Source organism: Pteropus vampyrus, unplaced genomic scaffold (genome assembly GCF_000151845.1).
Source record: "Pteropus vampyrus isolate Shadow unplaced genomic scaffold, Pvam_2.0 Scaffold121, whole genome shotgun sequence".
In the NCBI taxonomy this organism is placed as follows: domain Eukaryota; kingdom Metazoa; phylum Chordata; class Mammalia; order Chiroptera; family Pteropodidae; genus Pteropus; species Pteropus vampyrus.
Window position 1 is genome coordinate 2,550,003 of NW_011888902.1, and position 16,910 is coordinate 2,566,912.

Consider the following 16,910-nt stretch of genomic DNA (forward strand, 5'->3'; position numbering starts at 1 on the left):
TAATATTTTGTTTTCCATTAATCAATCGAAAGACATTTGAGTTGTTTCCATTCGGGGCAATTATGAATAATGCTGCTATCAACACCAGTGTACGTGTATCTGCTCGAGTCCCTACTCTCATTTTTTTTTTTTTTTTACATATATATCTAAAAGTAGGATTGCTAGATCATATGGTAACTGTTTAGCTTTTTAAGACATCGGCAAACCGCCTCCAACAGGTGCTACCCCATTTTACATTTCCATCAGCAGTGCGCAGGGTTCCAATATAACCACATCACCACCTACATTTATTTTCCATTTTTCAATGTTAGCCACCTTAACGGGTGTGAGATGGTCTCACTGTAAATTAGATTTCCCTCGTCAACTATTTTTTAAAAACTATGTAGAGTTGTTGTATGGCTACGTCATCCCCTGTATAAATAGCTACACACATCCTGTTCAAGTCCCAAAATAGAAGGTCAACTATGGTTATACCTGTTCAATTTCAAAGAGAATAACGCTAATATTTTTCCAAACCAAAAGGCACTCACTCCTGAGTTTAGAATTTCAGTTAAAAATCATAGAGCAACTAAGTACATTCCTCGGCCTTACCGAAGCCATCACCTGCGTAACAGCATCCTTCACCCAAAGCCAACTGGGAGAAGCTGGGGGCACCTCCCACCTGACCCCGCGGCAGGAGCGCGCCGGGCCCTGTGCGCGTGCGCGGGCTCCATCACCCCGGCGGCCGCGGGGCGGGGCGCCAGGCGGTGGTGACAGCGTCCATGGCTGCTGCGTCGGGGACGGTTCGCCTACAGCGGTGCGTGGTGTCGCCGGCCGGGAGGCACAGCGCCTCTCTGATTTTCCTGCATGGCTCAGGTGGATTCCAGCTCGCATCCTTGTTTTCTGCAGCGTGGGGAACAGCCCCCCCCAGGCGCCCCCAGAGCTACCCCAGTAGGGAGGGGGGCGCCGCGCCCCAGTGCGGCCCGCTGGTCTCGGGAGAGGGTGGCTGTCCTCGCTCGCCCCGCGGCTGCGGACACGCGCGCAGCCTGGCGACCTGTCTGTCCCGAGCCGTCCCCACCTCGCCTTTGTTTTTCCTGTCTTGCGGCCATCGGCCCACCGCCCTCGCTGGGGGCCCACGTGTCCCGCGGCTCCTCCAGCCCCCCATCCCCATCCCCAACATGTTCTCCAGTGCAAGCCTTGCCATCCCCCATCCCTGTCCCCCAGGGCTAAACAGAGCCAGTTAGCAAGGTAAGTCCTCTGCTGGAGACAGTACTTCCCAGGGTCAGCTGTTAGCGATTCGAGTTTTCATCCGCGTTGGATTATTTTTTGCCATTTTTCCCCCCTCTGCCTCCCATACTAATGTAAGCAATTGAGATCCACTGTTAACTTAAATCATGTGTATTGACGATCTCTCTTTTGTAAGGCACTGTGCCCGGGCCGGAGTGCCTGTCCTTCCTGTTCCTCCTTCCTTTGTCCCCCTGTCCCCACCTCCTGTCATTAAATACCCGCCAAGTATAGCACAAAGCCAAGTCTGAGCCTCAGGGGCACATACTCTCCCACTTACCTGCCTTTGGGAACGATACCGTTTCTTAAACTCATTTGTAATTCACTGGTCCGCTGCCCCACTGGGCCTCGCTTGAGCTCCTCAGGAATAAGAACCCTCTTTCTCCTCTGTGCATCCCTAGGCCTTGGCCCAGGGTGACTTCTTGGGAATTGTTTTTTTTTTTAAAGAAATGAGATGCAGCCGGTGTCCTCAGGGGGCCTACCTAAAGTTAAAAACAAAAACAGTTCAATTAGTTTGAGTCAGCAGGGCAGGGGCGATCACAAGATGGTGCATGGTTTACTGCCAAGTGAATCGTGAGGGGAAAATTGTGGTTAGGCTTTGTTAAGGCCATGGAGAGCTTGTCACACTTGACAGAGAACTTGGTCTTTTAGCTAAGACTTATATGTAGGCTTACGGAGGATGGCGGGGATTGGAAAGGCACAGGGTAGAGACCAAGAAAGCGGGCGGTTATGGAAAGTATTGTCATTTTGGAATTGAGGCCTGATCTGTTGAACAGCGTGCCCAAGGTCACTTGGCCATCACTGTAAGAGGTGGTGGATTTGGGACTTGAACCCAGATCTCTCTGACTCCAAAATCAGTGCTGGGAAAACGTAAGGTGAAAAAATTCTAAACTAGGATGTATCATTTTGGAAACGGGAGAGAAAAGGGCCAACAACGTTTAAAGGGAAAGACTTGACTGATGAAATATATTTAGAAGGTGAAATGTCTACAATAATAACAGTTTTACGACTATGCGATTATTACTAATACAACTCAGGACTCCATTTATAAGCACCCAGAAATTCCCCGATACCATACTCCTTTTAATAAATAACTTAATTATTTTATAAGATCTTTAGAAAACACTCCTAGGCTTTTCCTGGATTACTGTGCTTAAAATAACTATTCTTACTCTTTTTGGTTTCAAATTATGACATTTTTATAACCTGTAACTGTATATCTCTGAAACTGAGTTATACATTGTACATATTGTTTTTCCCTTTGTACTTTGAGCAAAGTATTGCTCCAAAGAATTCTGCCAATTGTACAAGTAAAATGTAATTTCTGTATATTTAGATCTCCATTTTAGTAAATAAAATTCTTATTAGGAGTATGATTTTATATTAGACTTTAACATATGTGGTTGTTATAGGAGATGTTTGGCTTCTGATTAATCCACATGTGGGCAAACCAATTCTAACAGTTTTACCATACTCTTGGAATAAGGTGCTTGCTTTTAAAAAAGGAGACTTCGTGACTAGGTGGATAGACGTTTTATAGCGTTCAGCTTTGCTTTTCAAGATTGAAAAAGAGTGTTTAGAAGTAGATCTAGTGTTTTTGTTTGTTTGTTTGTTTGTTTGTTTTAATCTTAAGAGCCTGAGGATCTCATCTGGGTTACGTATGACAACCGTAAAGAACAAATGAGAATGTAAGTTATATACAGCCAACTTAATCTGTACCTTTCCTACTGCCAAAATACCAAAGAAGTACCTTTTTGAGGGATGATTAAAAACAAATGATAGTTTAAGTAGCTTCCTTCAGCTTCCCGGATTAGATTAATTCACTGTATTATATGTTTCCATAGGACTCTGTAGTTCTCATTGCGATGGTATGCGTCATATTTCTGCTTACCTTACTTAGGTAAGGTCCACGGAGGCCCAAACTATGCATGTCTTGCTTTCTCCCCATATAGTCTCAGCCAGCTGATGGAGTTGGCTCTTAAAGTCCCCAAGAACCTCTGTTGCTAATCGTAATGGGCATTTTTCGATCTTCCTCTTCTTTGAGCGGTTGGCAGCACTGGACTTTCTTGAATCCCTCCCCTGGTTCCTTCTACCTCTATTTGTTCCTTCTGGTTTGTTTTGCGGACTCATCCTCCTCTGCCTCGCCATCAATGTTGAGGTTCCTCCATATTTGGTCCTAGGGCCTCTTCTCATCCTACATTTTTCTCCCTAGGCTAAACTCCATATAAGCCCATGGATCCTATTTTTACCTATAAACAGGTGACATAAAGGCATGTCTCCATTTTAGGCCTCATGTGAGCTCCAGACATGTTTATCCAACTGCCTAGTAACCACTCAGTCATTAATCCATCCATTCAAGGAATATCTGTTACATGGCTGCTGTGTGCAAGGCACTGTTCCAGGCTCTGGGCGTTCAGCAGTGAACAAAGCAAACGAAAATCCTTGCTCTCGTGGAGTTTACATCCTCGTGGAGGAAATATGTAGTAGAAGACAGTTCTGTCCAAATAAGGAAGTAGAATAAGGAGGGTGGACGGTGTGGGGGTCACCGTGTTAGTAAGGTGAGCAGAGCAGCTGGACCTTCTGTCCTCCTCCGGGGTGCAGCACCCTCTCGGTATCGAGGTACGACGGTGCCCAGAGAGTAGTGTCAAGCAGGGAATCTTCCTTGAGCTTCCTGTCCAGAGTTTCGATTCGGGTTGTATTACACAGACATGACTGATTTGGGTTTGAACTCAGTCTCCAGCCTCCTCTACTCCCTGGAGGTCAGACTGATATCATAGGGTTCAAAGCCCCAGTCTCCTAGTCACATGGTTGGTCTTTCTGGCTGGCCCGTTCCTCTCCTGAGTCATCGCCCGAGCAGAAACTGTCTTGTGGTTTGAGGGCCTTTCCATGAATAACAAAGACACTCAAATCACTCAGGAAATTCTAAAAGTTTAGAGGTTCCCTCTTTCTTAGGAACTGGGGACAAAAGCCAGCCAAACTCTTTATTGCAGTTATTTTTAAAAACATGGCCCTAGCCTCATCTCGCATTCACCGCTCTGCCTTTCGTTTTTCTGCTTTTCGGGTCTTAGCTGTCATGCTCCTCCTTCCTGTGAAGCACTATGACAGCTAAGAACTAAGATGGCTGAGCCTCAGCATTTGCCTGCTGCTATCCGAGGTGCCCTTCGCTTCTGCACTGCGCTTTTCGCTCATTCAGACTACTTAACACCTACCTATCAGACGCCCAGGTTGTGCCAGTCCTGTTCTAGGCGTGAAATGAACACACGTCTCGGTGGATAAAACTCAAAACAAACCTCATCTTGCAAAGCTCATATTCGAGGGACATTATCCCCAAGCTCCTCAACCGGGTGGGTTCTGAATACAGTAAACCCGTGCTGCCCCAGGGGCTCACGTTTGTAACGGTTCCGTCTATCTTTTGCGTTTAGGTATATGATTATTTGACGATGTCTGTTTCTCACAATAAACTATATACTCTGTAGGAGTAAAGATTCTCTCTCCCTCATTGCTGCCTCTTGACCTGACACATTAGTAGGGATTCAGTAGATATTTTTTGAATCGATGTCTTAATGAATGGATTGATTAAAAAATTAAAGTTGTTACCTTTAAAATTTTCCCGTTCAGGACTATATGAGTTGGATCTCTGTTGCCTTTTTTTTTTTTTTTTAAATGGAAGTACACATATATTAATTCTTACGTTTGGTTAATTTTCAGCCTTGGAATATATCATCTTCATTTTAGGTCATGTAAACATGTGACCAAATTAAATTCTAATTTCTTCAAGTTAAAACTAAAAGTATGCTGGATGCCCCCTTATGAAGGATTTTATTATTTTAAAGAAAATTACTATAAAAGTTTATAGGCACTTTAGGAATCGACTGTCTTTAAAAATGAAGATGAGCAATGACAGTGTTTAAAATCAGAAAAGAAAAAAAAGAGAATTTTTTATTTAGAAAAATTGATTGACTTTATTTGTTCCTATGATACCCTTTAAAGAGATGAGAAAACGTAAAACTCAATCTTAAACAAGGTCTTTAAAAGTGATCAATGGTGAAGTTAGTAAAATAATCAAAAGTATTTCTGCTTATTGGCGCCTGATCAATCAATGTGTATGGATAAGTGGTCTCTGTACAGTTACTTCATGTGTAAGTTTCTCCCCTCGTTCCATCCTCTGCGTGACACCAAAGTTAAAAACTGCTTTTAAATACACCGTATTTTCAAAACGTTGTGTCTTAATCTAGATTTTGTGATTCATCAGGTGATTCTGGAAAAGGATTGAGAAGATGGATCAAAGAGGTCTTAAATCACGATTTCGCATTCCAGCACATAAAAGTTATTTACCCAACAGCCCCTCGCAGGTATGTAGTTGACCTCACTGCTCGGTATAATTCTGTGCCACAAAGCACAAACAGGTGTACCAGCGAGGTGTTCTTTAAGCTTAATTCTGTATTGAAAATATTTTAAATTGGGGTACTTTATGTCCAGAATTTGTGTGTGTGTGTGCAATTACACTATCGAGTCAAATTTTGCTGGGCAAGTAATTTCTTCCCTCTCTGTACAGCGTTCCCTGCTCACCTTCACCTTTGTCTCGAGCATGGCCAATCTCTGGCTGCAGATTGCTCACCTTTCTCACTCTCTTCCTGTCCCCTCATCCATCCCAGAAAAGAAACTTAACAACTCCAATGACCATAATCTTTTTAATAATCTAGTTAACCCAGAGTTCATAATCTTGAGAATAGGGATCCATGGCATCCTTTCTACACTTAAAAGATTTTAGAAATAATGTAAAGCTTTCGAATCAAGTAAACAAGAATAGGAATATGGAGTGGACTACCTGATAAATAGTTCATTTTACAGCCTATAGATGCACGGTCACGTGGTTGATACAGTTTTGAAGTCAAACCACTGCTTTGTAATTATTCAGTCGTTATCCACATAGTCTTCTGTGCTGAACATATGCTTTCAAGTGGGGTTTGCAAGTCCTTTTTGGCGTAAGTGGAACACTGTGCTGGGCTGTGCGACCCAATCTGATTTCTCATTACCTGTTCTTGATTTATTTTTGTGAATCATGCTATGTGCTTATGCAAATGCTTTGCTTTATTTTTCTGTTAATTTAATATTAAGGAGCAGTAGAGCCAGACATTCATGGACCTTTTTTATACACTCGTTAAGATTTTACTTACTTCGGTTGATAGATTTGAACGAGGTAAAACAATAAAATGATACTTTTGTTGTGAGAATTAGGAGTCAAAAATTATATTATTTTGTTAATATAATTTTAGAGGCATTTAGTAGTTTGATGGTACCAATAAAAGACCTAATAATGACCAGGGGGTTATTTTTGTGCTGTAAGTTGAACGTCTTTGAAAATGTCCAAAGAGCTTGTTATTTGCTGTTGGTTTTTAAGGCAGTGGAGTTGGGAAGGAGAAAGACAGCGAGGATGGGAAAGATCAGTTCATTTCAGCCTAAATAGAAATGTAATTGTCTGATAAAATTGAATGGAAGATCATTGGAAACGTGGTTCTGGTAACGGATATTTTTCAGCTTATGAATTTCATGTCATCACGAAATTCAGGCCAGTATATCTCAAACTTTAGGCCAGAGATACTTGTGAGAGTCCAGAATTCTTCACGTACACTAAGAATTATTTGCAGGCGCTGTTGTGATTTCGTAAAATATAAAATCATTGAAATAGTTCACTGATCTAATACCAGTTACTAAGATTATGTAGTAACTTTGGTGTTATATGTTTTTATAGTCCACAGCTATTTGGACAGATAATCAAATATTTTAGACCTGTTAACCAATGAAATATAATATGAGCTACATAAGCAAATTTAAATTTTCTGGACACCACAGTAAAAAAAGGAAAAAGAAACAGATAAAATTAACTTTAATAGCATATTTTATTCAACCAATTATATCCAAAATGTCATTTCAACATGGAATCAATAGAAACTTATTAAAGTGCTATTTTGCATTCTTTTGTTCATTCCAAATCTTTGTAATCTGGTGTGTATTTTACGTATACAGCACATGTCAATTTGGACACTAATTAATTAATTTAAATTAAAAATTCAGTTCATTAGTTGCACTAGCTGCATTTTTAATTGCTCTATAGCTGTGTATGGCTAGGGATAGCAAGGTTTTGACCCTGAAAAGGAGTTACCGTGATAATATGTTGGGGGCCACTGTTCTAGATCAAATCATCATTTTGACTTAAATTTCTCCTGAGTTACAGCTCTTGAATTTGTAAGATTTTTTTTTTTTTTTTAAATAAAATAATTTAAATCATTCATTCTCAGGCAGGGGTGATTATCCCTCAGGGACGTTTGGCTGCCCTGGGAAACATTTTTGGTTGTCACAGCACAGAGGAAGGGCCACTCAAAAGGTGGTTGGCATCTCGTGGGCAGAGGCCATTATGGCCCTGAACAACCTGCACTTCGTAGGACAGTCCCCACTACAGAAATGATGCAGTCAGTCCCGCATCTCGGTGGTCCCTCGGCTGTGATGTCCTGCTTTAAGCTGCACCTCTGCCCCTCACATACTAGATGATTAGTCTTGTTTCTCCTTCAGGGGAGGAAAAAACGTTGCAGTGTGTTCAGCTGTTTATATTTTAGAAAAACAAACATCTGAGGTAATTACAGTCTGAATGGCATTATTGTCTTTGAATCAATACAAAAAAAAAGTCGAGATTGCGTTTAAGAACGGGTCTTTGTGTACTAGGCTTCCTTTATTTTTAGACTTAATTTCTCGGTCAGAAACATTAAAAACAAAATTCGATTTTCTTTCAAAAGGCTTTCTAGTCTCAGATTTACCCTCGTGAGCATAGAGTTGTAAAGTTTTGCTTTCCTGTTTTCACTGGTTCTAAGATTTCTAAAATAAAGAAATAAAGCCCTCATAATCCAGTGCAATTTGTAATTTCCTATTCTGGAAATCGAGCTTTTCAAAAATATTCAGAAAGAGTATATAAATATGTTTTTACTACAAATACGATCTATCCGTGCTATAGAAATATAAGAACATTTCAGGACCCAATCCTTGATCAGGCCACAGCAAATAAAATAGTAAAATAAAACATATATAATTAAGGATAATAATACCAGTGAGTTTTCTTCTACTAATACACAAATCGAGTAAGTTTGTAAAATATGCTTGTCGCTTTTAAATATCAACAGCGGAACCCTCAACTGACCTAGCAATGTTATCTCGTGCTAAATATTCAGCAAGTTGTACATTCTGTAGCTCTGCTGTATTTCGCTGGTCCTTTTCCATGTGGGAAATCAAATGTCATTGATTGAGGCTGCATAACTTGTGACTGAAGATTTTCTAAATGTCAGAAGGGATCTTATAAACAGCATAACAAGCAAGACCGGTTTAAAATTTTATCAGATTAGAAAATGGTTTTCAACGTTACCGTGAAATCATTTTTCCTTTGTTTTATGAGAAGTGCAGACATCACCGAGTTTTCATTCCAGATGTCTCAGACTCGCAGAGCAGTTAGAAACTTCATTTAATATGTAATTTAAAATTACAAGCTCTAAAATATTTTAGTTTTCAAATATGAATCACATCTCTATTGATTGAAACTTTTGTGGTCTTAGTTCATCTTACATCTCATTGTGTCAGAGAAAATATTCTGCACAATCTCAGTCTTCTGATACAGACACAGTCTTGTATGTGGTCCCCCCGGGTGACTGTGCTATGTGCATTTGTGTGTCTAGAATTCTATAAATGTCTATACATGAAGGTAGTTACAGTATCGCTCAAATCTTATATTTGTGTAGTCCTTTTTCTAAGCTGGTTTTTTAGGTACTGGAGAATGGCTGTTAAAATCTCCAACTATAATTGGTTAGTCTGTTTCTTTAGCTCTGACAGTTTCTTTGTGTGTGTTTTTCAGTGATATTATGAGGTGCATGTGTGGGATTGTCTTCCTCATCAATACCTACTTTTATCTTATGAAATGTTCATTGTTATCTCTGGTAATACCTTGAAGTGTACTTTGTTCAATAATAATATATCAGCTTTCCTATGTCTACCGTTTATATTAAAGCATCTTTTTCCATCCGTTTGCTTTCTTCTGGTTACTGTTGCATAGTATGTTTTTTTCTACCTTTTTCACTTTTAACCTGTCTATATCATTATATTAGAAGTGAGGTGTTTTTTTTGTTTGTTTTTTGTTTTTTGTTTTTTTTTTTTGTAGACAGCAGGTATTTGGGCTTCGTTTTTCTTCTTTAACCAATCTGATAGTCTCTGTCTTTTAAGTGATTTGTTTAGACCATTTGCATTTAATGTAGCTATTGATATGTTTTGAGTTTAAGTCTGTTACTCTTTTTCAGTCTTTTTCTCTTTCTGTCTTCTTTTTGGATTATTCGAATTTGAATTTTTTAATAGTTCATTTTTATTTATCTATTTTTTTTTCCTGTTACTTTAGAGATTACAAGATAGGTATCAAACCTTTCACGTATTTAGGGGTTTTTTTTTTTACCATTTTACATAAAACGTAGAAAACTTACAACACAGAGGTTCCTTTATCCTCTCTTCATTATGTTGTACTTGTATATATTTCATCTGCATACACTGAAAACTCTGTCAAACAAGGCTCTGATTTTTGCTTTCAACGGTCATACATGTTTGAAAATTTAAGAGAACAGTAGTCAATTATATTTACGCAGTCGTGGTCCATTGCAGCGTCTCAGTGTGTTTTGTTTAAATTGTAAATTGCCATTTTGGCTATAAGATACTCCTTTCCTCGACCCTACTTAATAGTTGTTTTTAATCAGTTCGGTTAAGGGCGTATTAAGTGCAAGTCAGCAATTAGCTCGCCGTGTTGATCTAAATGGAAAATATTGCTTCATTTTCATTTTTTTTCATTCCGTTAACTTGGACTCTATTTAACTGAAGTGCTCAATAAAGATTTTTATTTCTATGACATACTTTAATTGTCTTTGTAATTAGAGGTGTTCTTGGTTTGGGTTCACTATTAGAATTTCCATTTTAAAAATAATAACAATTTTAACAAGCCATTCATCATTTATATGATGACATATCGTTTCCCTTGGTGTTTTGAAAGATTCTAAAATGAATAAGATCTGCATAGTGCCTCGACTTTTTGATTGGCTATTATTTCATATGAAGTGCATGTTTATATTTTCATTAAACATGTATTCCAAAACAGAGTTAGGCACTTTCAATTTAGGTGTTATAAACGCCTTTATTCTGTCACTTCAAATTTCTACCTGAAACATGATATTAGGGACCCTCTCCTAATCCTAATAGATCTGTACTATAAGCTCACTTCACTGGTAAGGAACCCTGCTAAAAAAAGCTATTTTGAATAAATAGTTTTACTTCTTTGGTGTTTTAAATAGCACATTTAAGTACCTATTAGTATGTCAAAACTTGTCTTCTTAGAAATACGTGCTTTTTTAAAAAAAAAAAAGGCAACAAAAATATTTGACCTTTTCCTAGAAATCACAGTACAGATTTTAGAACAATTCAAGTCAAAAGCTATTCAGAGCAAAATAAAACAATTTTAGATGTTCTCTTATTTCTATCCGACACAGATCATCCAAGTGACACAAATGATTATGGACATTCGTCATTCAACAAATACTTGTCCTTGGCACTGAGGGTATCGCTGTAGAAAAGATAAAGGCCCCGCTCTCAAGGAGTTCACACAGAAATGGGGAAAAAAAGAGAGAGAGAGGGCAATTAAATATATTAACTTCAAATAGCGATAAATTCTGTTAAGACAGGTAAGTAGGATAATGTGATAGGGAGTCTCTGTGTGTGCGCTGTAGGGTGGAGGGAGGTATCCTTTAAAAGGCTTACAGCAGCTTCCCCTGCAGAAGTGACATTTGAGCTGGGACCTCAGGGATCAGTGGGAGCCCATGATGCAGAGATGTGGCAGAGAGCATTCCAGGTACAGGGACTATCAGATGCAAAGCCCCCGGATCAATAATGAGATTGTCCTCTTTGCAGAAAAGCAAGAGGGAAAAGTGAACACTGGGGTACCTCTGTGAAATGAGGACAAGGAAGGCTGGAGCCCGATGATGTTATCTTAAAGGTTATGGGTGGCCTGTTGATTTTACGGCTTTGGGGAACGCAGATCAAAACAGAACGTGGTATCCGGATGAATGTCAACTCTTTTTTCTTTATTTTTTTTTTTCAACCCTGGGCATTTTATTCAAGCTTAATACTTTACCAGTGTGTAATGGTTCGATTGATTGATTGACTGAGGAGCCACGTAGATGTCTTTAGCCAAACATATTTATTTATTGTGGTAATGTCTGAGCTGTTTTATACCAGCTAATAAAGTGATTTATTTGAGGACAAAGGTGAATGAGTATAACATATGTACTAGTTTGTTAGCTATTTAAAAAGCAGTCTTACTTTTATGCCTTATTTAACAGTTACTCTAGCATCTTAAGAGAGTTATGCATTCTCAATTATGTTTTCTTAGCAAAAGAGTTCTAAATTATTCTGTCTCATTAAAATTTCCCAATTATCTCCTTTGGACAGAAATTTTAATTTTCTTAGAGAATAGAGAGAATTAAAAGCTACTATATTAGTAAAACTTCCATTGGAATTCCACCTCAATGGAGCATCTATCTATCACTAATTAAGTAAGACACTGTCAGAGACGAAAGTAAAGTGAATGTCATTTTTTTCTATTAATGGCTGAATTCCCAGAATGATTCATATCTTAGCCTATGATATCACCCTTATTTAAGTGTTTAGACAGACAAACACAGAAATAACAGAATAAAGGGAAAAGGGAAGTAGAAATAATTTAAGACAGTAACAGCTGAATTCAGCTTTAAAGTCGGTGGTGTGTTCAGTTTTCATTCAGGAGATCATCGTGGCTTTGGTGGCAAAGTGAATAGAGTTCAGAATTTCATTTTGTCTGACAGGGACATTAACACTAGGCGGAAAGCACCTGCTTTCATCTTCAAAGTGAGAAGGTTAATCCCGAGAGAGGGATTCTGGGAGGTAGGAGGCTTGAATGCTCTCTGTCCTCTCTGTCCTTCTGATTCCAATTCATTTACCTCTCTCGAGTAAAGCAGCTTCTGAGGTCAGAAGGCCTACAGAAGTGGGGGAGAACTGAGGGTCTGTAGGAGCCCCCCTAAACAGTGGGAGCAGGATTGTGTCTTCTGTGCACCCCCTGGGGGCCTGGGAGGACAATGGCGGAAGAGCCTTAGGTGAAGGTCAGAATGTGGCAGATGCTGGGGCGAGCTCCGTCTGCAAAACGCCTTCCCTCCTCTCAGGTTTATGTCATGGAATGTGACTTCTCAGGCAATCGTGCAATATTAGGTAAAACCCCACGAGGATTTTTAAGGGGAATTATTTGAAATTATTTTAAAATTCACCGAATATTGATAAATTTCGTAGATAAACAAGGACGATGTCTGAGAATAGGCAGGGCAAGTCTAAAAAAGACACCGGCGGTGATAATGGCAGCGAGAGAGGGACTGTGTTACCCAACCTCAGGACACACTCTAAAACCACCGTCACACGGCCAGTGTGATCCTGACACGGTGTAGATAAACAGATCAGAAGAACACAAAGGAAAAAAGAGCTTTTCTCAACTAGAGTTTTTCGCCAGAGTCATAGAACACACACAAAAAATGATTCAAGTAACTATTTTCTTGATTTTCCCAAGGATAGTACAAAACTAGTCCCGTTCTAGGCACATTGGAGAAAAGTCCCTCCATTGTACATAGTGTGTGTTGGGCATTGGGGCGTAAGCACCTAGATTGAGAGTGACTAGATAACTCAGAACTAGAAAATTAAACGTATGGCAAAAATGGAATTTCTCCTTTGGCACAGAAGAGTTTTTGTTTTGTTTTTTAGCAGTAATACAGGCACAGTTGTCTATCCATATGAAAGAAAGTTAATCTGAACACTTAGGTCACTTCAGGTACAAAAAGATTCCAGAAAAATTCAAGACTTAAATGTAAAAACAAAAGTAACAATCTCAGAATAAAATCTTGGATTCCATATGTTAAAATATATGGATTGGGAAGAGTTTTTTAAACAAATTAGGAGACACAGAAATTTAGAGTTTGTTTTTTTTTTTTAAGACATTAAATCAAATATAAAGTCTTTCATCTGATTTAAAAACGAAGACACCATAGTTACATAATATCAAAATATAAAAATAGATTTTAAAAAGTGCTTAAAATACAAAAGACAGATATTTGTGTCAATGGTAAGCAAAGTGCTCTTCTAAACTAATAAAAAAATCAAAACCAAAATAGAAAAAAAACAGAAAATGATGTGAATAGATAATTTCATTTATGTGGTATTCTAGAATAGCCAGTACTAATCTAAAGTGATAAAATGACTCATTGGTTCCCTGGGACGTGAATGGGAATCGTGTGCCAAGGAGCATGAAAGAATTTTCTGAGGGAGAATGAATGACCTACCACTGTGGAGATGGAGGTTACATTGTCACATCTTTGAACTATACACTTAAAATGTATTTCTCAATAAAGTCGATTTTAAAAATATGTACATAGTTGATACCCTTAAAATGTAATATTTTTAAGGATGTTAGCGCCTACTGCTATTAGTACTATGGGCAAAAGTGTGTTCTTACTTTCGTTGTAGCGAGGCCGGTTTTTATAGCCTTTATGGAAGCGACATTAAAACATCTTTAAGATAAAAACTATACCTTTCAATCCAGCAGTTTTGGTTTTGGACTCTGCTTCCTAGGAATAAAAGTTCCAGGATACAATTTGAAACATATCGTCACCGAATATGTTTAATGCAGCATTCTTAGTGGCTAAAACGTGAGTACCAAACAAGTGCTCATTAGTGCTGACTAACCAAGTACTGACTAAACCTTGGAGCATCGTCATCATGAGACATTATACAGCCGTTTAAAAGGATGGGCTAGAAGTGAATCAGATGGACGGATTCCCATGAGGTGTTGTTAAAGGAGAAAATGCACCTAAGAAAAGCAAATAGGCCATTTAATTTTGAAAAGCAGTAGTGCTTTCAGAAATATCCTGTAAAGCTGCATGTTTTACTACATGGGCAAGGAAAATATTCAAGGATGTATTTTAGATCATAAACACGGTTTATTTAGTGTGAAGGGCGAGTGTCGGAGGAGCGAAAGTGGAGAGGAGAAATGATGTAAACAGCAAACACGATTTACATGAAAGACATCAGAACAGCACACATACGCACACGTACATTACGGTGTCCCGCATTTGGCAAGTATCGTGAATCTTCATAAACTAAGAAAAATGTTAGGTTTTTATGGGCTGTATTATAGAGATGCTCAAAATATACATTCAAACTTTAGAAAGCGTGTTGCAAAGTAACGTTTATAACATGGTTCTACTTTAGTAAATAAACAGGATCCTCTAGATGAGTTCTTGTTTCCAGATTTCTTTCAGTTTCTCTCAGAAACTTTCCAAATATAACCCTCTTGATCTCTTGGTTCCGGAAGTGGGTGCCCACTTACTTTGGGGTGGTCGGACCGCTATCGGTATCACCCATCGGTCCCACGATTGGATGCTTCCCAAGGACAGGTCCGTACAGAGCATCATGGGGTCTTTTGATAAGAGAATGGGAGCGGAATAGTCCTGGTTCTCCGGGTTGGCCGAGGTTCCACTCGGGTTGTCACCAGAGATGAGGGGACCGATATCAGGCTCATCTGGTGTCTCTCAGCCCTCCGGTTCTGCGCATTTCATGCTTTTATTCCCCTGACTTTGGAGGGTGAGAGTATACAGCCAGCTCCGAGATGGGCGAAGCGGTAGGTGGAGGAGGAAGTCTGCACCTAGCAAGCACTGGTTCAGAATTCTTTCAAATCACGATGGGTACCTTTGGCACTGGTCGTGTTTTGTAGAGCCTTCTTGCATATGACATAAACACTATTTTTACCGTCTCATAAGGAGAAAGCAAGTCTTGCCAAGTGAAAAGCCATTTCTTTTAGTGAACTCTCCTATCTTTGAAAAATCATTATTCTCCACGTTTGCCTTATATATCCCTGTGTGCCTCTTTGCGTTTGCTTGCCGGGATGTCTAAGACTTCATTCACCTTTACCCACGTAGGACTTGAACACAGGACCCCTGAACTCCATTGCAATTGGTTAAAACACGGAATATTTAGAATACTACAAGATACACACACACTTAAACAGAGCACTCCAGAGTACAGCGAATAGGTCAAGGCCCCACCCATACTGCAGTGACCCCACCTCGTACATAAATGGAAAGCATAGTATGAGATCAACCTCGTTCAACCGGACAGCGGTTCAGAGCATCTTGTCACATAAAACATCTTACAAGTCCAACATGGACAAGCACCCCATGGACTATGGAATATATCTTTATGACGAATGCTGCCAAAGATTAGTTGTCTCTTGTCAAACTCTCACTTCAAGGTTCCTGAAAAGATAAAAAAAAGTAGTTCCAAATCTTGGTCAAAATAAAAAAAACAGAAGTGACCCCCTCCCGCCGCCATTCTAAGCAGGATCTGTCTGAACGTAATCGAGAAAGCCCTTAATTGTTAACTCACTTTTTATACTTGAGCGCTACAAATTAACCACAAAATGCTTTTAAAAGCATTTTGCTGAATTAAGTTTTTCACTCTTAAGGGGTTGAATATTGCTCATGGACAAACGTTATTCATTTAGCTGTGAATACTAAACTATTGATTCTTATATTAAAGGAAAAAAAGTAAATTGAAGCAGATGTTTAAAAAGTAGACCTGATTAGTTGTTTTTTAAAATTGAGCAGAAAATATATATACATACACACCGTATACATACATAATATATGTATATAAAATTCCCTTTTTGTAGGGTTTTTCTGGGGAATTTATGAATCTTAATAGATGAAGAGAATAGAGATGATGAACTGGCATTAGTAAATGTTAATAAATTAGTATAAATATAGATGAGTTAATGCAATATGCATGGGGATACTTTTAATATGAAATTTTTCACTTGTGAAACGGAGGAAATTAAAATTATTTGTTCAAAACACTAATGTTTTAGAAAGTAAAACATCCATTTTAATATCATTCCCTTTTTTTCTCTCTTCACATTTTTGGTTTTAAACAGGCCATATACTCCTATGAAAGGAGGACTCTCCAATGTATGGTTTGACAGATTTAAAATATCTAATGACTGCCCAGAACACCTGGAATCAATCGACGTAATGTGTGAAGTGCTTACAGATTTGATTGATGATGAAGTCAAAAGCGGCATCAAGAAAAACAGGATATTAATAGGTAAGACCTTTAAATGTTGGTAATTTAATTTTTTTTTTCACTTTTGCTTAATTCTATACATTGAACTTCACTTGGAATATTATCTAAGGAGCACTCGTATATCATTTGACCTGTTCACAATCTCAGATAAACTTATTAAGGGATTTAAATATATTAGAATTCTAAACAACAGCTCATGAAACTTGAATTCACTTTCTTCTTAATAATCACGTAATTTGAGAATCTCGTGTTTAATTTTCAGTTATTCATTTCAATTTTAAAAACAATTTATTTTAATTAGCTTAGGTTTTATAAATATGTTTAAGCTATATTGCCATGATTAAGATAGAACATCAAGTTCATGAACAGTAAACTCTTCAGCAGTAATATCACAGGAATAAGGTATAAAGTTTTGTTAAACGTCT

General features: G+C 38.5%; 1 protein-coding gene across 8 annotated transcripts in view; it reads left to right on the top strand.

Moving 5' to 3' along the window:
* Positions 1 to 708: 708 nt before the first annotated feature.
* Positions 709 to 16,910, top strand: part of LYPLAL1 (lysophospholipase like 1) — a 74,993-nt gene continuing 58,791 nt past the window's right edge. For 6 of the 8 annotated variants that reach the window (XM_023534168.1, XM_023534167.1, XM_023534172.1 and 3 more), the window contains exons 1-3: positions 709 to 855; positions 5,516 to 5,615; positions 16,337 to 16,506. In XM_023534168.1, coding sequence (XP_023389936.1) covers positions 762 to 855; positions 5,516 to 5,615; positions 16,337 to 16,506 — 364 coding nt within the window. In that variant the 5' untranslated portion in view covers positions 709 to 761. Of the gene's footprint in view, positions 856 to 920; positions 1,228 to 5,515; positions 5,616 to 16,336; positions 16,507 to 16,910 lie in introns of those variants that run through there. The other 2 variants (XM_023534171.1, XM_023534170.1) reach the window with 2 other exon arrangements.